General features: G+C 40.4%; 1 protein-coding gene across 1 annotated transcript in view; it reads right to left on the bottom strand.

Moving 5' to 3' along the window:
* gpsm1b (G protein signaling modulator 1b) overlaps positions 1–24,982 on the bottom strand; it is a 31,215-nt gene extending 6,233 nt beyond the window's left edge. The window contains exons 1-11 of the mRNA XM_084745975.1: positions 24,707–24,982; positions 13,456–13,677; positions 11,689–11,824; positions 11,246–11,388; positions 8,732–8,855; positions 7,749–7,864; positions 7,382–7,537; positions 7,172–7,280; positions 6,939–7,053; positions 4,249–4,319; positions 3,954–4,124 (exon numbers count right to left, since the gene is read on the bottom strand). Of these exons, the coding sequence (XP_084602101.1) occupies positions 3,954–4,124; positions 4,249–4,319; positions 6,939–7,053; positions 7,172–7,280; positions 7,382–7,537; positions 7,749–7,864; positions 8,732–8,855; positions 11,246–11,388; positions 11,689–11,824; positions 13,456–13,677; positions 24,707–24,768 (1,425 nt within the window). The 5' untranslated portion in view covers positions 24,769–24,982. The remainder of the gene's footprint in view (positions 1–3,953; positions 4,125–4,248; positions 4,320–6,938; positions 7,054–7,171; positions 7,281–7,381; positions 7,538–7,748; positions 7,865–8,731; positions 8,856–11,245; positions 11,389–11,688; positions 11,825–13,455; positions 13,678–24,706) is intronic.
* Positions 24,983–25,263: the final 281 nt, after the last annotated feature.

Below are 25,263 nucleotides of genomic sequence, written 5' to 3'. Positions count from 1 at the left end.
TTATTCAAGCTGTCCAACATAAATATATGCACAACATCTTACCGGCAGCACTTCTTGTTCTTTGTCTTCTGTCTATTCCACTCTTTCTCTCTCTTTCATGTCTCTCTGAGCTCTCTCTCCCTCCCGCTCCGTCCACACGCCTGGCTCACACCTCCTTCTCCTCTTCTTTCACCCACCGCTTTGCATCACTCCCTCTCTCTGCTCCCCTGCTGTACTCCACTCCCTCCCTCCGATTTCCTCTCCTCTTGTATCCCTCTATTCCAGCCGTCTTTGAATCTCCACCATCCCCTCCCTCCTCCTCCTCCTTTCTGTCTCCCTCTCTCTCTCTCTTTTTTTTCCCTTTCTGTCTTTCTCTCTGTGGCTCTCCTGCAGGCCATTTTTGTCCTGTTCACCCACTGTGGGAAAACAACTCATTATGGGAGGCAGGGGGGTTGACCCTGTGGGGAGGGTAGCAGCTCTGCGATCAAGGTCACATTATCAGCAGAGAGGGGGAGCAAAAAGGGGGGAGAGGAAAAAGCGGGTGGAAAGATGGGTGCAAGGGTGCAGTTATGAGTAAATTGCATACCAACAGTGGCAGCCAGCAGAGATCAACTACCTTCAAATGACAAGTGCGGCCAATGTCAGTTCTTCAAAAACTCACATTACAAAGCTCTATAATAAACCGTTCATAATCACAGACTTTTTCAACTTTTTGTGAAGTGACTTATAGCAGTTTCTGTCCTTGGCCCCATGATTTCTGAGCGGATCTCCTCTCTTCCCTCTCGGTATTGTCCAATTAATCAAGTAGGCCAAAGGGGCAGAACAAGAGAGAAAGGAACACGTGATGATGATGATGGTGATGATGAGAGAGAAAAAAAAGAGGGAGCAAGAGAGTGAGAGGTAGGGAAATGAAGCTGTGTTTGTGTGAAGGGAGGGGGTGAAAGCAAAAGAATAAAAACAGGCAGTTTTTCCTAGATTAGATCATATGACGTATTAATTATAGATGAACAGTGGAGGAAAAAGAAACAAACCTACAAACACAACTCTGAACGATGCCATTTATTTATTTGCACGTCTTCTAAAGGATTGTCATTTTTAGCCTCAGTCTTTTAGCTTAGCTTAGCTTAGTTTATCCATCCACTGCATATTTCAGACCCCGTTACAGGGTTCTAGTTTATTAAGTTGAAAAAAATTAACAAATTAAAAGTCAGCTGGAGATGGCATTTTTGACCAACATGTGTAGCTAACATTACCTTAATTGGCTAAGTAGCTACAGCTGATATCTTCTGCTAGCAACAGTTGTCATTTTAGCAAATTAAATGACATGTTGTCTACTAGAAATGAGAACCTAGCTTTTGTGCAAATCAAGAATCCACTGTTGCAAAGACTTTCTAAGAATCTTGAGTGGTTTATCTGCCGCTTTATCTGTTATTGTTGCAAACTGCATATGTACCGTGCAAGAATGGAAAGCTTGACAGGCGTAGTAGAAACTCTTAACTAAGGGGACACAGGCATTAAACCTGCAGTTTGGTACTTTCTCGTGTAAATGAACATCTGTTACATTCAAGCTCTTGCCAGACCAGCTCACACAATGCAAATAGGCAAATCACCAACAGATAAATCTCCATATTTTGCAGTATAGTGGAGGTTATCCTGTGCTGGCTTACCAGTTTGATGCATTTCATGTCAACCAGCAGTGATTGGTTTGCCAGAGCTAAAGCGGGGAGCAACTGTAGCAGTGGAGTAGGCTACAGCACGGTAGAGCAAATGGCAGAAAGCTGCAGGCATGTATCATAAGCAAAATGTTGACAGTGTATAACTACTCCCGCTGTCAGAAGGGGGAGACAAAAGTTCCACACTGCTAATTCTAAATTAATGAAGCTGTATTTATATACAATATATTCTTCCAATCACAAAACATGTGATCTGGTCAAACTCTCCAAAACGAGCAAGTAAGACGTAGATTGTTTTATGAAGTGTAGTTTACAAGATCGAGAATAAACTGTGGAATTAAACTTCAAAGCCAACGCGCATGAGAGGTAAATGGAAAGTTTGGTGATCTACACTCACAACACCCCAAACTTCATCCGCCGATGAAGACCATGACAAATGGTCAAAAGCTATGAGTTAGTGGACCTTGAGTTTTGCCAACTATTTGCTGTATGTCACTACGGCCTCAGGAGAGTTCAGTCAACAGTCATGGACATGCATCGGTCTATACATGCTGGCTGAATTTCTCTGCATTGCATTGACGTTGTTGTTGATTTCAGAAGTTCATAAGAAATAGCAAAGGCTAAAATGTGGACAAAGTTGGGATTTTCAGCTGTCCCTGATGATACACCCTGATGACATCTAATGGCGACTTTCTCACTGATTTCTAGCTTTAGGAAAGAGCAACCCAAGTTCACAGACGCTGTCTTGAAAAGATTGGCAGATTTGAAAAAGGGCACGCTTCAATGTCATCAGAATTACCAACATTTAGCTCGGGATGCTATTTCTGGGCCCTTGTGATGCCCTTGTGATGAGCTTTCATCGCGCAGCCCAGTAATTTTCACTTTTTTTTCTCGGATGTCAGCTCGCTGATAACAACAATTAGCATTGTCACAGGAACACGGCATGATTAGGTGCTGTGGGGACACAGGATTTTAGGGATGCAACAGCTGCGAAGCGGCATATTCATTAAGAATCTAGTTCACGTCAAATGGAGCAGTGTTGGCATTTAATGAGAAGACACCTTTACCCTGTGTCTGACTTCTTACATCATGCTACATAACCTCACGGGAAATTAAGGCAAACGTTCCCATTTTAATCTCTCTAATTTCTCTCATTTTCTCTTTAAAGCACAAGCCCTGAAGACATTTTTGACAGGTGGTGAACAGACAAGAACGGAAAAAGTAGTTAAGTGAATTCAGCAGTCAGCGTTTCAGGTCCCCTTGATGATTTACAGGAGAAGAATTACACCCGTCTTTTCTCAGGTGGGCTCTCAGTGAATGAATTAAAAAGGTGGGCATATCTTAGATTTACAGTGAGTGTGAACTAGGGGCTGATATTACACATTTTGGTGGGCGGTGTAATACTCTGAGTTATGAAATAAACTCACAGCATCAGCAGTCTTTTTTTTTTTTTGCTGTCAGCAAAAAAATTAAGAGGAAAAGATTTAATTCTTTACCCTTAAGCTTCTTATCAACTAAAGCTGCAGCGACCAAGTCTTAAAACCGAGGAGTTTTCGAATCGCGGCGCTTGCCTTTCTGGAAACTGGACACAGTGTTACAGATGCAGCAACGTGTGGCGTCGGAAAATGCTAAACATTACATTTCATAATTTTCATAAATGTTTTTCTTTTCAATAAATATGAGCCTGTCACATATCCAGACAGGGAACAACAAAGTTGACCAAGGTGACAAGCTTGCTAAACTGTTATTGGAGCACAGAGCGAAAAGGGGCGGGACTAAGAGAGGTTGAATTCGCAACTTACACAACTTGAAGCTGCCAGTGCACAAACACCGAAAATGGACTTTACAGTGAAGTAGGAGAGAGCCTCTGTTCAGCAGGAAATCTTAAGAATTAAAGAAATTTTGCATATTCATAGATTCTGGATTCATAGACTCTAAAGGAGTAGATAATGACAAACTAAAAACCCCACACATTATTGTTCCAAGCAGAGAATTCATTCATTATGACTTAATACATGTCTAGAATGATGTGGAAAAAAACTTTCTGAATGTAAAATATTTCAAAACTGAAGCCAAAAATACTTTTACAAGAACCTTTAAAAGGGAAGGGTTTCAGGAAATATGCCTTCCTGCTGAGAATTATATCTGTATGAGTTCTGGTTAGCTAAGCTTTGCATAAAGACTGGAAACAACAGGAAACTGTTAGACTGGCTCTGTGTCGAGGTAACCTGTCACCACCATAAGGAACCTAATTGGATCACAGCAGGAAGCTAATAAGAAAATAAATCTTCTGCTACTCACTGGCACTGGGGGTGGGACTTGCACAGTGATGTCATCGGTGTCCACAGGAGAGTCCAACCACGGCCTTTCATCTGACGACTGACTGTCCGGATAGCCTTTTCTTTTACCTGGCTGCGACTGCTGACTCTTGGACCTCCTGGGTATACTTTCCAAGTCTTGGTTATCGCCGTTCTGCAGTAAAAGAACACACTGTTAAGGTGGGATTGATAACTCTTCGGGGAGAGGTGTGTGGATCGCATTTACAGGAACATTTCTCTCTGAAGTGTCATCCTGAAGTGTGAAAACAAGAAATCACCTTATCCGAAGAGTACTTCCACAGTTCTACACTGTCCATGCTGTTTCTCTTGGTGAATTTGGGTCTTGCTCCTGTGGAAAAAAAACACATAGGTAAATAAACATGCCTAGATATCTGTAGAACCTCTTTAAGTCGGTCTAAAATCAAATCGAGCACGCAAGGTGCTCTTTGTCTTTTCTGTGCAGCAGCCTGTCATGTCAGCACGGGTCCCAGGATGCTCGGCGTGGATACGCGGTTTAGGCAGACAACCGAGCAAACAATCTGAATAAGAGTCTGTTTGCCAGCTCTGCACCAGAGAGGGAAATGTAGGACATGGGTGTGAGTTTGTGCCCGGAGGAGAGTTCATGAACGCAAACATCACACTAAAGCTTCATTTTAGACATTTCAAAATGCTCCCAATTATCTATAATAATATATTTTATTATTTCACTGTAAAAAAAAAAAAAAAGTTGAGACAACTGAAAGTTTCAAGGCAACTTTCTGCAATAGCTTTTTGAGATCTGATTTGACCTATTATATTTAGTTGAGATAATTTACTTTTCTTACTTAGATGAACAAAAATTATATTTAAGAAATTATTGCGTAAATATTATCAATTAAAAACATTTAATTTTCCTGCACCCAAATAATGACAAACTCACTGTGAACAATTTTGTTTGAGTTTCTAAACCTCAAAGCAGTTTTCTCAACTTTGTTTTTTTTTTTACAGTGAAACAATAAAATAATTTAGTTGAGATAAGTTACTTTTCTTATTTAGATGAACTCTATTTCAGAAATAACTAATTGAAGTAAAAGTGAATAATTTTTTATATTTTTAATTAAAAACATTTCATTTTCATGCAACCCATTTTATATGTTTAAAGTGCTCCCAAAATCAATAATAATAATATAATTGATCAAAGTAAATCTCAAAAAACTGTTGCAGTAAGTCGCCTTGAAACTTTCAGCTGCATCAACTTTTTTCTTTACAGTGAAATAATAAAATATATTACTATTATAGATTATCGGGAGCATCTGAAACTTAAAAGTCTGAAAACTCTGAAATCTCTGCAGTAAGTGTTGAGGACAGCGTTAAAAACAAACTGGGGGTAAAGAATCTTCAGTTTACCCCAAAATGTACACATGTACACACCCTTTACTTTTTTCATATTGAGCCTCAGTTCAGACACAACACCAACACTGAAGGTCTGTGTTGTCTGAGTTAGTTTTATATTTAAATGCCCGCCATGTGTACACAGACAGTATTCAGGTTCGTTTACACAAGCCCACACGTGTTATTTTTGTCAAACATTGAAGTTCAAACATCAGACTCTACAAAAGTACTTAAAAATAGATTTCTGTTATCTGTGGTTTCAAGGTGACTGATAAATGTGCATTTACCAAAACCCCTCAGTCAAGTTTCTACATATGAAACTACAGTTTCCTAGAGCATCAGGACATTATTTTTGTTCCGATTTCTATGTGATGTGAGGACAAGCACAGCTCTAAGACAGCTTCCCCAAACCGCAGCGCGCAGAGTGCAAACAGACAGCTCTCTGTTTTTACATTTACATTCACTCACGCACACACAAATACAAGCACAGACGCACACGGAGCTGGGCTTTTTCATCTGCCGCACCCTTTTTCCCCTTCCAATGACTTAGGAAAAGGAGTGACTTGCTTAGGCAGCGTTGAAGAAATCAAGTTACGTTCGAACATGAAAAACACTGGACGACAGTGAATCACAGTCTTCACTTCGTTGAGTCACTATTTCATTCCACAGTCAGTGAAAGCAACACTACATTCCCTTCTTTTCTTTGTTATTTGTTTGTCAAACTTATGGTTAGATATAGATTGAAACATTTTATATTATATCTACATATCTTCCTTTTCCTCTCCATATAATAATGAAATGATATTTAACTTAAGTTTGTTACTTTAGGACTTACTCAGGTTGTTATATTTGTTGTGACGACATGGGCCGTGTCTTTGTGTTTATTTTGATGTACAGGTTTGATTGTATACTTTGGTTTGTTTTAGTGTGATTCTGGTGTTTTTTGTGTTTACTGTTTTGTTTGTCTCCATGTGAGTTATGTCACATCTTTGTTATTACTATTATTTTTTCAAGAACACAATTATACTTGTACAATGCTTTAGCATACTGTATGTTTCCCAGCTGAAAGTTTAACCTAATATTCACATTGCTTTCAACTGATCACAATATATGACTAATAGATTTAATAATAGTCATTTTACTGTTAAAATGGCTCTTCTGTTAAAAGCTCTTCAGTAGCACTAAAGGGCAAAGTGCAAAAAGAGCTCTGTTCACACACATCACATTATCACATTATCTGAACAATGTAATGTTTTAATGATGTAGTAATAATGAGTGGCTTCCAGTGTTATTCCATTACTAACATTCAATAGAGTGCATCCATACAGTAAGTTAAGGGCTCTTCCACTCTGAATTTGTTGATACACTTCAGTTTAACAAAGTAGTTTTGGGAGATAAGCTTATTTGCTTTCGAGAGATAGTGGAGATAAATATGAAGCTACAGACAGCTAGCTTAGCTTAGCATAAAGACAGGGGACACAGCTAGTTTAGTGCTGTTCAAAGGTAATATAACCTGCCAACCAGCCTGACTAAAATTCACCAACTGACACATTATATCTCATATAAAAGGTAAAAAAAAAAGGACTTTTAGTGTCACCTTGCATCTCAAACTCTGAGCTGGAGGGTGAAAGGTCACTCTCGTTCACTCCCAGAGCCTCCATCAGCTGCTCCACATTCATTCTGGCTGTCAGTTCCCCATTTCTGTCTCCAATCTGAGGAAGAAAGAGGCAGGGACAAACAGAGCCAGTTATATTGAATGCAAAAAAGCCGTAACTTTACCAAAACTTTCTGTAAGAAAAGAAAAAAAAAAAAAAAAAAAAAAAGTCTCACTTCTTTTGAGATGTCCAGGTGCTTTCGGGCGTAGTGGAGAGCTTGTTTGTGGTTCCCTAAAGACACGTACGCGTTTCCCAGACTCCAGCAGGCGCGGCCCTCACCGACTCTAAAGTCACGCGAACATGCAGACAGATGTTCAAAACTGCTCCCGTGCTCATGCATGTTTGCATTTATGCCTCAGATGCTGCTCATGCTCAGTCGACCTACCTGTCGGTGAGCTCCTGAGCGATGTACAGGTGTTTCAGGTGGTAGTCTATGGCCCTCTCATACTGCTGCAGAAGAGTGTAGGTGTTTCCGAGGCTGTAACAGGCCTGAGCCTCCATCACCTGGTCCCTCAGCTGCCTGGAAAGCTGCAAAGTTTTCCTACAGAAAAAAGAAACAGAGGTATTCAGTATCTGAGAAATAGAAAAAAAAAATCTTACAGTCCTTTATTTTATTATATTGTAAGAGTTCCCATGCAGCAGAATCCATTTTTTTCATGTTTAATTTGTACTTTAGTCTCATCTTCACTTTTGCAGAAATTGGTTCACTTCACTTTCTCTCCACTAGATGTCAGGCTCCCCTCTTTCCTCACCTGTAGTACTCTGTAGCTGTGTTGAACTGGCCCAGGAATATCAGTGCATTGCCAAGGTTACTGTAGGCTCGCCGTTCTGCCGCTTTGTCCCCAAATTCTTTGGCTATAGATAATCGCTGTGAATGACAGCACAGAAAGGACAAGTCAAACCCAAGTGATACAATATTTTCATACTCTTGATTTCAGCAAATAAATGTTAACTTCGTATGTAATTTTCGCTTTGCTTTGCCCCCTTTTTTGGCTCAGTGCAGAGGCAATCCAGAGGCAATTACATGAGTTCAAGTTACAGGCTCTGTTGGACACACGATTCCATGAAAAGAAGTGCTGTTGCACCAGTGGTGCATCAAATCAGCTCCTCTGACTCCCTCTGAAAGCAGCGTGCTCCCCTACACAGCACGCTGATAGATTTGTAATGGGAAGGAAGAGGAGAGGCTGGCTTCTCCCATGAGGAAACAAGTGGTTTACAATGGAGAGTGACAGGGAACATGGCGAGAGAGAGCCTGAGGCCGTGCTTGCCGGTGATTCACCAAGAAACCAATTTCCTTCATTTTTTTCTTCTAAGAGAGGCCATTAATCTCTGCACGCCGGGCGACAGTGCAGCATGAGGTGTATCATGAGCCGCTGAAAAACTCACAAAAAGCTTGGACTATCGTGACTAGCTATGTACCAACACCATCCCACGAGAAAATAACAGATTTTGGCCAAACACTATAATTTGTTTTTACCTCCTTCCCTGTCCTTGCACTCACTCCCACCAATGCCACCTCTTCTACTCTGCTGTTTGTTTCAAATCAGACAAAAACAGGCACAACACAATGACAACATTAAAATATTTTTTGTCCTTTTGCTCGTATTATGTGCACTGATGTGTCTTACTATTCTGCACATAAAATTTTGGTCAGATTGAATTTTGGGTGAGGTGAACTAGGCCTCTTGCTTTTCATCTCCACTTCAAAATTTAATTAAACAATTAAATTCCTCACCTGACGGTGGAACTTGATAGCTTCAACAAAGTTTCCCAGCAGATAGTGGGTGTTGCCCAGGTTCCCGTAGGCCCTCCCCTGAGCGGCTCGGTCCCCGAGTTCTTTGACCAAACACAAGTTCATCCTGCAGAGATAAGAACACGCCGATTTAGTATCAGCATGCAAGTGATTTTTTAAGTAAATTGTTAGTATATATGCTAAAAATTGTATTAATTTTATTTGCATGTGGTTCCTACATTTTTTCTGCCGTGCACTCGCTTTCAGAAGCCGACAAAAGTTTGAACCCCGTACCCCAAAAGTTGTAACGATATGAACTGATAAATTCAAAAGTTGAATTTTAGTGAAATAAGAGAAACAGCAAACTTATTTGTTCATTTCCTCTACACAGATCATATGCAGTCAACTTTATTTCACTCTTTATTTCTCCCATGGTCCTCCACGCCTCCCGCTGCAGTGACTCTGTGCTCCCCAAGGGGGGCCCACCCCCCAGTTTGGGAACCACTGCATTAACAAAAGACAATGGCTAAATATGAGTCTGTAATATATTTCTTAATATTGGCACAAAACAACACAAAAAGCTTTGTTTTTTTCTTGCACATGATAATAAAAATTACAAATTGAGCCTCTAATATGGACCCTGAATCTTCTCTTTCACCTTTTACAGCAGATCATTTTGATATTGACTGCTCCATTATTTTGAAAAAAAATCAGCTTTAATTGGGCCTAGATAATTGTCCTGTGAGATGAGCTATTATTATGGGTTTATTAGGTTTCATTAAACTAAACTAAATGCACGACACGTTATCCCACCAGTGACTTTACTTTTTCTGGTGCATCTTCATAAAGTATTTAACTACCCCACTTTTTCTGCCTTTTGCTGCACATAAGATTTAATAAAGTTTAACTGATCAACACATAAACCACAAACCTCTTCACTAACACCCTGGAACCTCAGCCTATTGACCACTGACAGAAAATCTAAAAACGAAGGCCATCAACTTCGACTACTAGATATAATATGTGTCAAGTTGCTCAATCCTGCGACTTTCACCTGAGGAAATGCATTTTTCATAACATGACACGTCTGGCGGTTTTGAACATTGTGATGCAGAAATCTTCTAGCTTTTATAGTCATTGAGTGTCAGATGAGTGAAAACAGAGAAGCAACTCTATGCGTGGAGATAAAATATGTGCATAAATAACATTTCTATTGTGTTCAGAACACATTCTTTTCAAAAAGCATGTTGTCTAACCAAACTGTGCACCGCAAGCACAAATCTGACAAAAGTGATCCTGTCAAAAGAACAGAAATCAGTGTTGTATTTCACAAAACTGGGCTGTGAGGCAGATTGGCCTGAAGGCACCGCTTTAAAACAAGAGGCAAACATGAGCCTGGAGTTTGCCCGACAGCATATTAAACACGAAGAGCATGGGGTAAATTATTCTGTGGTCTGACGAAAATAAATCTAAATCTTTGGCAACAATGTGAAGCAACATTCTGTTAAAAACTGACACAACCTGTCATCAATTCTCACAGCATCCCAGTCGGAAAGTACGACAGTCTGAGAATTCTGTGGGGGCGTTTTAAGGGGACTGTGAGAATAAATACAACACTGAATAGTGAAAAACATTACATTATGTTATATTATATTGTATTATATTATATTCCTACATAATTCTATCATTCTGTAAAAGTTGTGACTTTGCAGTGAGTCGCCTTGGTGTAAAGAAGGTGACAGTTTACTGTTAACCTGCACTTGTTTGAATGACATGAAACAAAGCCCTGTGATGATGACAGATTTTTGAAACCGTGTTTACTGCAGTGGTTTGACTTTTTGAAGACTAGAACCAATGAAAATGCGGGACATGGGAGAAGGGATAAAAATGCTGTTCAGTCCCACATAAAGTGGGACAACAGGTCACCCTGGATGCTCTCTATCCATGTTAATTTAACAAATCTGCAGGTGAAAAAAAAAACAGCCCAAAAAACACAAATCCAGATGTGCCACTAAGACACGGATGTATTCAGAATCAGAAAAGGGGTGAAAAAAAGGCCTGAGGTGAGTCAAAGTAGTGACACAAGCCAATATAGAATGAAACCTTTGTATGTAATTTTGGAAATGCTAAATATTCTAAATGTAACAATATTTTCTGCATTAAATCCATTTTAACATCACAAAATACAGAGTAGCTCACTTGTCTTGACCTTAATTTAGATTTAGATTTTCTGTTGACTTCATCCATGTGTTGTATATATTTATTAGGGGTTGATTGATTATTGGCTTGGCTGATTATCGGATCACATATTCAGAATAATACAAAATAAAAGTCATCTAATAAATTATGATGCATGATGATGCAGGGGTGGAATATAAATATATATTTTTTTATTTTTATAGAAAAAGTATATCACTCAATATCCATTTCCTGATTACTAATAATCTGGATCTGTAACGGCCCTGAACAAAAAACATATCAGTCGATCTCTAATGATTATTACTCAACAATACATACTCATAAAAGCCTGTAGCCCTTTGCAGCGTGTCTCGGACATCAGGAGGCAGGTCCCCTGGTTCTTGGGTGCAGCCCCATAACTGCTGTTTGCCCTTTGCATGAAACACGTTCCCTATGTTATACAGGGCTCTGGCCTCTCCAACCTAACAGACAGCAAAGAAACACAGGAAAGAAATGTTTAAAAAGAGCGGAAGAGCAAGTATACCGAAAGATCTCTCTGCAAATATCAAGACAACAGAAGACTGTGTATTATATGTGCATGTGGGATGTGCATCTCAGTATTACTGATGCTCAGAAATAACTGGAGGTGTAAAGATACAGTGCATACATGTAAAATATCTCAAGTATTAATTACAGATTGTGTAGGGCGGGTTTCAAGAGGTCCAGGGAGCAAATAACCATTAGAGGCAGTGAACTTGTGGAGGTATTGCGTTGTTTGTTACCTTGTCGCCCTGCTCTTGAGAGATATCCAGATGCCTTTGACAGCACACAACAGCCTCATCAAAGCGCCCCAACACTTTTAATGTGTTACCGAGGTTTCCGCTGGCTTTTCCTTCTCCAATTCTGTCTCCTATTGTTCTGAGAAAGCAAAGAAAACATATTTTTTATGTTCAGCGACGGTAGCAAAGGCTACAGTTTTCCTTTGCTAATGTCGGTTGGTTAAACGGTACCCATTACAGTACTTTAACAAGATTTAATTGGGAGTTGCTGCATAGTAAATTTTTAATTGGACGCTCGGTTCCTAGGCGTGGGTCCCAGGGGCCCTGGTGAGACTGTAATGTAACAAGGTAAATCTCCCCTGGGTCTTTGATCACTTCCCTGCTGAAGTACCAGCTGCACTCACTGCAGGGGAGCGGATTTACTCACATAAGCTAAATATCCAGCTGGTAGCAGTCGACTGGTACATGAAAGTCCCCTCACTTTTTCTTGGAATTTTCCTTATCTAACTCAGTGTCAACATAATGAAATCCCTGATGCTCTTTACGCATCTTGTAAAGTAAATCTGTGTGGGATGGTAACTTGAATCCTTCTCTTCTGAGACTATCTGTACATCTAATAGCAGCATCATTAGTTGTCACTCTTTACATACAGTATATACAGAATGGCATGAATAAACTGAGTTTAGTGATATGAACAACTATAATCCAGCTCCAAAGCTCTTTTTATTAGCTGAACCCATCACCAGAACAAAATAAAGAGGATTCCTTTTTAACTGAACTATAATTAGACTTCATAGACGGCCACAGTGGAATTTCTGTGTTCTCATTCGTTGTATTTTTTTCTGTTATGCAGACTGACCTCAATATAAGGGAAAGTGAAACCCAAAATCAAAACGTCTCTTTCCAGAAATCATGACCTGGTTGCTAAAGATAATCCACAGAGCTTTTTGCGAGTAGTTTCACCTCAGAACTATTTTCTTTCTACCAAACTACACCCACTAACGTTATCACTGTGCAGAAGGAAGCGTGCATCTGCTAATGGCTGCAGAGACGTAAACATTAATGGCGTGCTAGCAAACTAGAAAACAGTTCCTACATGATACTGCTTATGACAAAGTCTGTGGAGTAAAGAGACATTGCTGTTGAATTTGAAATGTAACCAAGTGCCATCTAGCTCCGCTGTATTATCCAAAATATGATATATCCAAAACTCTGCAAGACTGCATGTTTGATTTGGGGTGAACCGTCCCTTTAAGCTAGATCAAAAACTTACGTAACTGGAAGCAAGACACACCTCTATCACAGTCCATTATTATCAATGTAAAGTCAAAAAACACCTTCAAGTTAATCATCAGAATCCTTACAGTTTATATTAATCCCATTTTCCAAGTTCCTTTAGTATGCAGACATACTGTGCTCTATGTTAATGGCTTTAATGCTTTAAGCAACCGACGCAAACAAAAAAGGATGCATTCAGTGCCTCACAAACTATACTTGAGTTCCATCATGTTTGAACCACCCAGTGTCGGTCAGACCGTCTGCTTGACAATCCCAGTTTGCTGCAATAAAAATGATTAAACACTAAAGTTTATCTTATTAAATAAAACAGATCATTGACAAGGTTTTCCTCTGAGGGAATAGCATGCAGGTGAAACAGTAGTTTAGTTACAGAAAGTTTGTTCCTGCACCTACTCACGCAAAACTCTGAAGAGCTCAAAACAGGTAGTGGCAACTTGACACCACCATTTAACGTGCAGTAGTTATGCTCACCTGGCCAAAGTAAGGTCGTGTCTGTGGTATTCCAGGGCTTTGCCGTACTCCTTGAGGTAGAAGTAGGCGTTACCCAGCTGGCTGTAGATGGCACTGAGGGTCTTCAGGTCTTCTGTGCCGACCTGCACGGCTGCCTCAAAAAACGCTGTTCCCCCTTTAAAGTCCCCGGCCTTGCACAGCCGCTCTCCCTCCAGGGCCAACTCCAAGCAGGACGCCTCCATCCTAGGTGGCGCACACACAGGTTTACACAGTATTAACACACGAGCACTATCATCCAGAGAACAATGGTTAGTAATGTGGACACTTATTACAGTAGCAGTGCAACATCGTCTCACGGTGAGAAACAATTTGCAAGTATCGCCATGACAACTAGATATGTAGCCATATCTGTGGACTGTTGCCGTAGCAACTGTGTCTAAGGCTCTGAGGGAAGCACCTTGAAAAGGTGTTGCACTTTTCACTTATTACTGCACAGCCTGTTTTTTAGAGTCTAATTTATAGACATGGCTTAGTGTATGGCTTTAAAATCAGCCTTGCATTTTGTGCATACTAATGCTTTATGTGAAATAATAGAAGTGTAATTAAATAGCGTATATTGTTCACATGGTGGAGAAATCAGCAAAATCAATACTGTCAGTCATTCCTGTGATGATCCAAGCCGTATCTCTGCTTCCTTACTTTTCTAAGCTTAAATATAATAGAAGCAACATGTTCCAGAAATAACTATCAAAAGCAAAGTCAAGAGGAGTCTTCCTACCACTTATACAATGCTTTAGTTACCATGACAACTGCTGGATCAATGACGCTGACTCAGGGAATGTAAAAGGAATATTAATTTTGTGTCTGTTAACAACTCCCTTCTTATTAAGGGGACATTTCAAGCAAATTTGAAGACATTTCAAGCCAAAAGTGTGTTGCACACCAAGGCCTCGTCAGTGAGTGATATCCAGAAAGTATACACCCCAGAATCATTGTATAATCCAGGATAAACTAAAGACCAACCAATTTCGTTGAAGCTCTAAATTCCAGATAAGGTACTAGAGTGCAGAGTTAAGCAAGGATTATCCTCGAATCTAATCTGTTTTACAAATGGCACCATTCAAAAGTATAGTAAAGCGATGTGTGCCATATGTGCAGCAGCTTCACCTGCAGGTTTAGAAGAAAATTCAAAGTGTTCATTTGTTTCATGAACAAATTTAAGAGACACTCCCTGTCACTGCATAAAGTATGTATGTCAGTTATTTAATCCCTGTTAACACTGCTTATTTCTTTATTTTAATGCCTTTTCTTCATATTGCAACGCTGCAATTCATCACCACACATGATTATGACAGGGACACAGACATGTTTACATCATTTCACTTTGCACTAAACTCACTTCTTTGATGCACTGTAATGTTGGTTGTCTTTTACTCTAAATTTACTCCAACAAATCCTCATACCTACAGGACAGGATAGATTGATGGTAAATTACTCCTAAAATGATATATATTACCAATGGAGAGTACTTTAACTACATTACGTATGTCTCTTGACAGAGGTGACACAAATTACGTCAGTACATAACAAAACTTTGGTAACTCAAGTAAAATAGGACTCAAACCCCTGGTCTCCTGGGTGACAGTCCTGTGTTTGTGTCTCGCTCTTTATATTTCTCCTGTACTATGCCTACTAGCGGGCGCCATCTAACAACAAACGGAAACATGAGTCGAAATAAGCTGCTTGTGCATATGAATTAGACAGATGTTTTTCCGGTGAGGACGGGCTCATTTACTCAGCACAAGCCTTTTTGTGTTTTGTAGTCATTTTGTAATCTTATAAAAATGTTTATGCAAATGTCTCCTCTGTCTCCCTGCTTGTGCCAGGAAGATTTATTGTAACAAATAATTTAAGGCTTCCACTAAAGATTTTGTTTTCCTTGTTTAATCTGCTGATTATTTTCACAATTAATTGATTAATGATTTAGTCGCTAAAATTCAAAAATTCCACCAGATGCGGCTACGTCACATTACGGCTGCGCCATGTCAGCTGGAGCTGATTGCAGCCATTCTACACAGTGTTTGTGATTTCACCAGCAACATCTCAGCATCGCAGACGTGCCATGCTTGGTGAAATCAACTGGCAACTTACATCTTAGAATTTCTTCTTTTGTTCAAATAACAGTCCAGAACTCTTCATTTACCATCATAAAAGATAATAAAGAACAGCAAATGCACACAGCAAAAATTATGAAAATAACTGGCAAACAATCTTCTTTCTCTGAAGTAATTAACAGTAATTTAAATTACCAACAGAGTCAACTTTGCTCAACTTGTCATGACTGAGGATCGATATGCTCTCCAAGCTCAGCTGTTTCACAAAACCTTGCATGCCCAGCAACAAAATAACCACAGAACTGTTCCTTTTCAGTACCTGTGTTTTTGCTTGGTTCGCGTTTTGTCCACATACACCTGTAGCTCCAAGTGCAGAGGCCTTAGCATAGCTTGTGGCCGGGGTCCATGGTGGACCAGTCTACACATCGCTCTCTCCGCTCCAGTCAAAGGACAAGGCTCAGAAGCCATGAGGTCGAGGCTTAACAAGACTAGCTATGTCAGAAAAATTAGAAATGAGCAACTCTTTATGTAGAGATTGCAGTTCATTCATGCATGCACTTATCACCGACAATGCAATGCTGAGACATTTAGCGATGTCAGCTGATGTGGCTCAATGAGACGAAATTTCCAGTCTCCACGTCCATATTGTGCATGGAATTACTCCATAAGAATGCAGCAAACCGTGATGCAGTTCAACTGGAATTTCTATAGAGACTCCAGCACCGGCCAAGAATCACATCTGCTGTTCAGGTCCTTGAGAACGTTCCAAAAACTGAATGGTGAACCCTCCACTCCCATAGTCGAACCAGCCAGGAGGGAGTTGCAGAAAATACAGTGGAAAAAACACTTCCGGTCGCGACTGTTTGTTTAAAAGTCTACAGTTTGCATGCTTTACTAATCCATCTGAATTTAGTCAAGAAAGTTGAGGTGTCCACTGATGTTATGTGAGTGAGGTCTTACTATCCCCAACAGAAATGTGTCCTCTCCTTTGATCCTCTTCAACCTGTCCTCAGCTGTGATAGTTAAATCCATTGTTCTCTCTTGCCATCATTACAGGGCACGCTTTAAAAGAGGGAGGGCGCAATATGGGGAACATTCTGGGTGGGAGCAAGGGGGACAATCGCTGATGACAAAAAAGAGTGCAGTACTTCTAAGCGTGACCGCAGCCACAGTGAGAGACAGAGGAAGGATGAGCGAGAGACAATTGCTAATCCAAGGACCTGCAACCTCCTTGGTAGAATACACACAGCGCACTGATTGGCCAAGACTAATCCAAGTATCTGCTGACATTGGCAGAAACAGTATTAGGTCAGCAGCCAAGACAAATAAGACTGTGAGTAAAGAGGAGGTACCTTACTTGACCTGTAAATGTTATGTGAGTGCATATGTTTTCACTTAGTTTCTCTAAAAATAAAAATGCACAAACGAGAACTTTTTATTCATGTTCATGTTTTTCTTGGTAAAAAGAAAATCAGCAATTGTCTTATTTTGATTACACAACAAATAATCTAGCAACTACTGCATGCAGATCTTAATCTAGTAAATCATTACTGGATTGATAACGGTGAGTTTAGCTTTGTGGATCCCAAACCTCTTCAGTTCATGTACTATTATCTGCCCTTTATTTCCATGCAACTCACAGCAATGTTGGTGAAAATGCACTGAAAAGTGGTAAACAAGACCTGAAGCACATTTTTACACTGCCAGAACACTGGTGACCTACACTCTATACTGTACCTGAACACATCCTGTGCAGAAAAACAGCACTGAAGCTGCTGCCCCCCAAATGTGCTGCTCACCCTTCACCTCCCGTGACTGCGAACACTGTGTAAGGTCATGGAAACAACGTATGTGTACCGGCACAGATGGCAGAGGTTGTCCACAGGTGTACATAATAACATTAACAATGGCTGCTGTGCTCCATTTAGGTAGGTCAGTAAGCCACAACAGCACACACAATACCCAGGTCCGTGCAGCCACTAATCATTTTATTAAATTAAACCCGTGTGTTTTCTGCCATTACCCAAGGAAATGCTGTCAATCAGCCTCAGATCAAAATAAACAGAAAAGAGAAGGAATAATACAGATTTTGCTGCCAATTTGAATTTATCCTGAACTATATCGACTTCACTTCCCTTCTATGATCCCTGTAAAATGTGCCTATAATCATGTTTGGACACTATTTAGAGACTCGGTGAAGACAGTGAAGATATGTCGGGTTTTAGTGTGCTTCTCCATGCATCCTTCACAGGCTTCAACAGAACTCAAAAGGGAAAAGACCTATTGAACTAAGGTGGTGTGAAAAAAAAATTACAAAGTTAACTAATTCAATGAGATTATCACAATATCAGAATTAATGGAGTATTTTATTCCTCTTGGGGAGAAGCCACTAGTTTGCGTGCTTCCAGAAATATCCTTGTGGCTTTTAGCTTTGCTGACCTTCATCTGCAAAACAGACTAATGTGCTGACCTCTCCAAAACAGACGCTGATACTGCAGGTTGAGATCATAACTGGAGAGATGAATATCCTCTTTGATCGGACAAAAAAAATAGCTGGAAATGAAAATGTCTACCAGATGGTTTTTTGCATTTTGTTTTCCTCGTTGCTTTTATGACTCTCCTCTCAGTGGGCGATATGGGAAAGAAATCCTTTATCCCAGTGTATATCGTTTTATATTGCAGCCGTCAGTTGTGAAACTGATGATGAACAATGTAACCAGACAGAAATGTCTGTTACTGGCTAGTCCAAGGAATTTAACACCTGTGTCTCATCACATAGCCTACATCAGTGGTTCCCAGCCTTTTTTTCCTTGGAGCCCCCCGCCTATCTAAGGAAAACTGAGCCCCCCCTCCCCCAAGACAAAGACTAACCCTAGAGGCATAAGTCTTAAGATTTCAACATCGCTTTACCACTGAATTGCAACATGTTTTTTTTTTCCTATCAAGTCATAAAACTACAACTACTAGAGGAGCTGAATTTTAACAACTGTACAATTTTGAGGTTAAAAATAAACATAGGCCATCTGAATCCTCATTCAAAAGGTGGCCTGAAGAGACCAAACTGTCTTCTTTGCTCATAACACATAAATCTTGCTGTTGTTGGAGCAACATATCCAAGCCCTCGGGCGACGGCACACCAAACATCTTTCAGGTGGGCTGGCAATAACAGATGAAAGTCACCATTCTGGAAAGGTGGATGGAACTGGTTACCACAGTAGATAAGAGTCCTTTACAACGTGCAAGGTCATCTCCTTGACATTAAACAAGACGGACTTAAAATAACAACAACTGCTTCTGCTGGAGCTGTGAAACCCTTCACTGGGAAAATACACAGAAATGTTGATAATAACAGTAACCAGATCATCAAAGAAGTGCCCACAAACTTGTAGAACAGGAAAGTGAAGCAGGCACTAATAGCAGTAGCCAGAGGGATGAAAGGTACACAGTCAATGTAGTTACAAAAGATCACAAAGGGAATATGTTTATGTCTGAGCAACCTCATGCATAATGTAGAAGACACCAAGTGTAGTTAACCTAACAGCTGTAAAGACTCTTCCTCTTCTACTTCAATTATTTCTGATGCTGAAGCACAAGGTTCCTCAGGAAGCTCACATGCACTCCAGAAGCAAATGAGATGTTTTCTCCTTCGTTCACAGAATCAACTCTGACTGACAAAAACTGGAGGATATAAACCAAGGGCCTTGAAGAGAATTTTCATGATTGGTCTGGACTGTGTCTTGTGCAGTGCCTGATGGGAGGAGCGCAGGACAGATACAACAGAACAAGCTGAACTGTTTCCAAGGAGGTAGGAGAGAAACTAGCATCTATCCAATCACATGTAGATACTGAGACTTTGTGAGGACATCGGCGCATTGCTCATGTCCTCTGTGTGAAACCAAAAGTCAGCATAATCTAAAGTTTTAAGTTACATAACATTTCGTGCATGACTTGCCTCATTTACGTCAGGTGATCTGTGTAACATATTTTAACCCGAACCATGGCCTTTTCCTAAACCTAACCAGGTAGTTTTGGTGCTAAACCTACCTGCAACGTTAATCGTGTGTTTAAAAGGCTTTCTGGCAGCCTCGTATACAGTTTTTACACCAAAATTAATCTCTGTGGTTTGACGTTTAGAGTTAGACACTAAAGGTACCACATGCATTAGTATGAGACCGTGAGTGGGATGACAAATGCGCCAGTATTCGACAACTGGGGATGAAAATGGTTCGGGAAGACACACTGTCCAGCTGCAGATGCTTCAGGGGCCTCTGGAGACCACAACTGACTTGTAAAACCCTGAGTTGTAAGACATATTGTGGAAAGAGGGTGTAGACTCAAGAAAGCCTGGCTACATGGTAAAATAAATAACTTAAGCTGTGCGGTTGTAAACTCAGAGGCCACAATATATCATCACAACATCTTGATCAAAGCCAGTAAACTAAAAGGACTGCACGAGAGCTAGCTTGAGGGCTAACTGACAGGCAGACAGAGAGAGGTATAAAAGGAAAAATTACCAAGAGTGAAAAACAAAAAGAAATTATGGACAAATAGACAACGAGACCAAGTAAAAAAAAGGCATTATTCTCCACAAGAGGGTTGTGACTTTCAAAGTGACTTTCATTCTTGCCATCTTTGTGGTCGGTGTAAGAATGGATCTGTGCAGTACAGTCTGCCATTCTCTCCTCTGATTACCGCTCTAATTGGTCTGTTTGGGATACACTCATCCCATAATAGCCTGCCTGTGGTCTGAGGGAGACAGTCTCCCAGTGCGGTTACCATGGCAGCACAGCGTACATGTAACATATTGGACAGGTTTCAGGGAGCAAGTTACGCTGTCGTGTGTGAGATGAACTTTGCCATGTTTGTTCTTTCAGTAGAAAACAGCATTCTTTGAACAATGTTCAACACTGTTCATTCACGCTCTTCTGCCCTAGAAAGGTTATTCTGAAAAAGATAAAAAGAGGAAGACACATTTAAGCATGAAGTTTGGGCATCTAACAGTTTGGTAAGTAAGTTTGGGGAGCAGCACAGTAGCAGATTATACCCATTTAGGTGAGGATGTGAAATGAAAACCCCAGTATCGTGATTCAGCTTTTCAGAATGACTACTGAAACTAAACCTCTGTGAAAAATATGAAATGTCAAATGAAGTCTGGTGAAATATAAGTTTGCTCAGATGTAAGATGGGAGTTTGACGCGTCATTAGAGCTGATAAACCAAAGAGAAGCACAGTAACTCGGCTGCATTAGCCGGATGAGGTTAAGGCCTGGGAGGAGCATCGTCAGCAAAATCTATCCATCACTTTCTGTCCATAAATGGTACTGTACCCCTTTTCACATACTGTAGGCTGTGGATGATACTGCAGTTTTTCCTTTCTGAAAGACAGTGAGATGTAAAACAAGATTTGGGGCAATGCTGTGAGCTCTAAAAACAGATCATGTGCATTTCAAGTAGCCTGGAGGATACAGTGAATGAAGTTAACACTGTCCTTTAAACAGGGATACAATGTTTTGGTCTTCCTTCTCTGATTCTCCTCACACCTGCCTGTCTGCAAGAAACTGAAGGTGTGCATGAGCCTTTATTCTACTTTTTAAGCAAAAATGACAACACAACATTTGCTAGATCTAGCTTCTAAAATATTTTCTTTGTATGTAATATATGACGGTAAACCGAATAAGTTTGGGTTTTTGCAGCTGCTGGTTGAATAAAACAATCGATCAAAATACATCAGTCACCTTGTGGTCAGTTTTACCAGACAGGCCTAACATCTTTTTCGATGAAACCACCAACAGAAAAACACATTAAGCAGAATAATCAATCATGCAAACTGCCTGCTTTGTTTTATATAATTGGAAACTTAATTTCTATGAGTCTGGGACTCATGTTGCTGCATTACATCAACATCGCCACCATATTGGGATGTAAATTGGGGGGAAGTGTGTTTTTTTCTGGATAGAAAGCAATATAACATTCTGTCAACTGATTTCAACGCATCATGTTATAATCAAGGGTTTATAATAGGGCTGCAACTACCGATTATCTTCTTTTACATTTTTTTTGTCCTTTATTCATGAATTCTTATTCCATATTCAGGGTTTCTGCACTACTGTCCCCGTTATTCTTGGCCTTACTAAGAAACTCTGTGCTCTGAGTAGTAATCCAGCCATAATTACAGAGTGCCACGGCTAGTTGTCAGGGAAACCAAAGAGAAACTCTCGAGGAATGTTTTTTCCTCTTGCACTGCGTGTCTCTTTCGGTTAGAGCAGAGCTGTCTCCTTCTTTTGTCTGATTCTCTTGTAAAACAGCCTTTTTTTTCTGTGATTCAGTTTCTCTTAACCCTGGTGTCTGGGGCAGTACCATCCTGTGTCACCCGAGGAAAAACGAAGAGTAAATAAGAGTGAAGAACAGCCGTAATATTCCCAGAATTTTGTGATATTCAGAATTGACAAAGTGGAGGTTTGCAGCAGTGTTGTGTCAATTTATTTAAATGTTGCTTTAAAAGTCTTCAGTACTGAAAAATCATTTCCGCACTCTTCACAAGCAGTAGCATCCTAAAATCCTTGATGGTCTCTGTAAGGAACAGGACACAGATCTATTGACTGTAATCGATAACACTAAATAAGGACAGGAGAATCGACATCTGATGAAGTTTCTATCCGTAGCCTTTTCACTTTGGCAACATCCAACAAATACAATTAATATTTGAAACCAACCTAACATAAAAAAAAAACATTTTACAGGAACTGTTTGTTGACACAGACCCCATATATAATATCCTTTTGTGGCTCGTCGGGTTTCCACACAAGCTACAAAAGCATAAACACACAGACGTATCTTCGGCCCTCATTGTATAAAGGTCATGTGTTGACTTTATCTGTTTGTGAAATAGAGAGAAAGCAATCAGAGGGTAGACGTGGCCATATGATCATAACCAGTCACTCTATGTACTTATCTTTGTGTGTCTGTGTATGTGTGCGTGTGTTTAAGTGAATGTGTGTGAGCGCGTCTTTGTCGGGGACGTGCCAACCCCACCGATGAATGTCACTTCACAACTCAACAGTTATTAACATTCCCAGCAGTCCTCTGTGTGTGACAGACACTGGATGATACAATACACGACTACACCTTCTATACTGCCTTGATCCGACCTGCAGCTCTGCCTTTTATCTGTTTCTCTGGAAAATGTTACCATGCAGCTGTTGGATGCATCATTTCCTGAAGTGTTTGCATAATCAGTGGGTGGTGCAAATGATTACTTCTACTTGACTGATCCAACAAAGATGTGGGATTATCCTAATAGAATCATCGCTAGAGTGATTCATAATTTTCGAAATGTCAAAATAGAAAACAGCCCCTCGTCACCAAATCTGATGAGTGGTATCTAATTATCAGTTAGATGGCATTAATGTTTGCATCCTGTGCTGTTATGAGCACCAGTCTTTCACCCATGCTGTGATACGGTTTGCATTAGGTAGAAAGAAAATAGTTCCTACATGAAACTGCTCAGGACAAGGTCTGTGAATTATCTGAGTAACTAGGTCATGATTTCTGGAAAGAGACATTTCTGTCGATTTTTTTTTTATTAATTTATTTATCTTTTTTTTTTTTCATTATATTGGAGAAAAGACAGACAAGTCCTCTGAAACTTGCCAGCTCAAACAATCTAGATCAGTCATTTTCAGGGACTGGGTCGTGACCTGGGAGATTTTATTTGGGTCGCCACATAAATAAATGACAATGGAAGAAATTCTGCAAATTTAACATTTATATCTTTATTCTGTCTTCATATTTTTTTACTGATGAGAGAGGTAAAAATAGAGCCTGTTAATTCCACCTAAATGCATTTACTTAGTTTCATTGATATATTTAGGCTAAAATGTCTTAGATTGTTTTCCTGATGAGATGAAATAAAAACAATGACATGACCTGTCAGCCTAGACACATTTATTACTTAATTATAAAGTATTTAAACAGGCGTATATTTCAATAACACGGGTCAAAATATCATAAGGTCCTGTGGGAATGGCAGCAAAAATGGTCAGGAACATTTATTTATTCCCATTCATTGTGAATTGGGTTGTGATGGGATGTCATTTTTAAGAAGTGGATCCCAAGAAAAAAAGTTTGAGAAACACTGATTTAGATGGATAAATAGCAGTACAGGTAAGAGGAAAAATATGTTTGTTTGTTTGTTTTGTTTTTTGGGCGAACTGTCCCTTTAAATGGGATAGGGATTTAAATGGGTTTTTGACTGTCTGATAAAACAATATATTTTCTTATACTACAACAGGCATTTTTCAATATTTTCTGCAGTTTAAAGCAACAAGTAATCGATTCACTGAAAAAATATTTATAATAAAGCCTTGGCAGTACGCACCATAAAAGTATGGTACAATGTTCATTTGTTATCTATGTTTTGTAAAAACTACATAACCACAGTGAATTACTGCATATTAGTTATTAGGCAGGCAGTTAAAAGTACTTACTTTGTTATGACATGTAAATAATAATACAGATAGTTGTGAGCAAGGAAACGACAGAAACTTTGCAAATGAGTGGGAACATGGTTATCACACAGACCGAGGATGCAAATAAGAGGGTTAAAGTGAAACATTGTGACAGATTCAAACATCCCACACGATGCATGTGTGCAGGTTTTATCAGTGTGAACTCCTGACTGCAGCAGCACGTCTGGCTTCATTCTGCACCCACCTGGCACGTTTATAAAACCAAAGCCATGTGTGCTGTCAAAGTGTCCAACCTGGGACACAGACGGTGTGTCCACCCCCCTCACACACACACACCCCTCTCTCTACATCCACATCTTCTGAGGCTCCTCTCAGTCTGTACATTCCAGCCACAGCAGCTCGCTGACCCGAGCCAGGAATGAGGCTTGGATCTGGGCTCTGGCTCTGAACTGTGGCTGCTGGGTCCTGAGCTTTTAAATCAAGTGAAAGCTGCCTGGTCAAGTTCCGCCTGCCTGCCCGCCTGGCTCCTCCTCGGTGAGCAAAAGCTGAGCTGGCAGCGTCTGTTATTCTCTGATTCTGCCTCGTCTCTGTCCCTGCGGCCGCTCCCTCCCTGACAGACATTCAAGGACAGGCTCTGATCCCCCCCTCTCCCCACCCCCTGTCTGCCGACGTTACCCCCCTCGGGTCCTACCTTGAGTGCAGCCTCTTGCTGGCCAGATCCTGGTCCACACCGTTAGCAGCCGACTGAGCCATGGAGCCGCTGCTGCTGCTGCTGCTTGCCTCCTCCGAGCCTGGCTGCTTCCTCCCGTTACGCGGCTCCCCTTTCACACTGATCTCCTCCAGACACAACTCCCTCTTTTTTCTCCTTTTCTTCAGCCGCTCCGCTTCTCTGTCACTCCCTCCCCCTTCTTCTCTCGTTCTTTGCCACTGTCTCCCTCCCCTCTTTCCTCGTACAACACAGCAATGGCAGCTGGCTGCTGAGGAAGTGAGGTATTGCGCAAATAAGCCATAAAAACGCACGACCCCGCCCCCAAAATGACGTCACGTGCCGGGGAGTTGCTTATGCGTGAGAGCAGTGAAAGTGAAGAAAGAGTGAGTGAGATTTACATGTGAAAACACATTTCATATATATATTCCAATAATGTATTTTTTGTTTTATTATTTTTTTTTCAAAATGTTTAAAGAATAAAAGCACTGTTTTATATCCTTTTTGGTGTTTTACCTCACCTTTGTCTCACCTGCATCCAC

The sequence above is a fragment of the Lutjanus erythropterus genome, chromosome 20 (genome assembly GCF_056507025.1).
Source record: "Lutjanus erythropterus isolate fLutEry1 chromosome 20, fLutEry1.hap2, whole genome shotgun sequence".
NCBI lineage: Eukaryota > Metazoa > Chordata > Actinopteri > Lutjaniformes > Lutjanidae > Lutjanus > Lutjanus erythropterus.
This window is presented reverse-complemented; position numbering and strand designations above follow the sequence as displayed.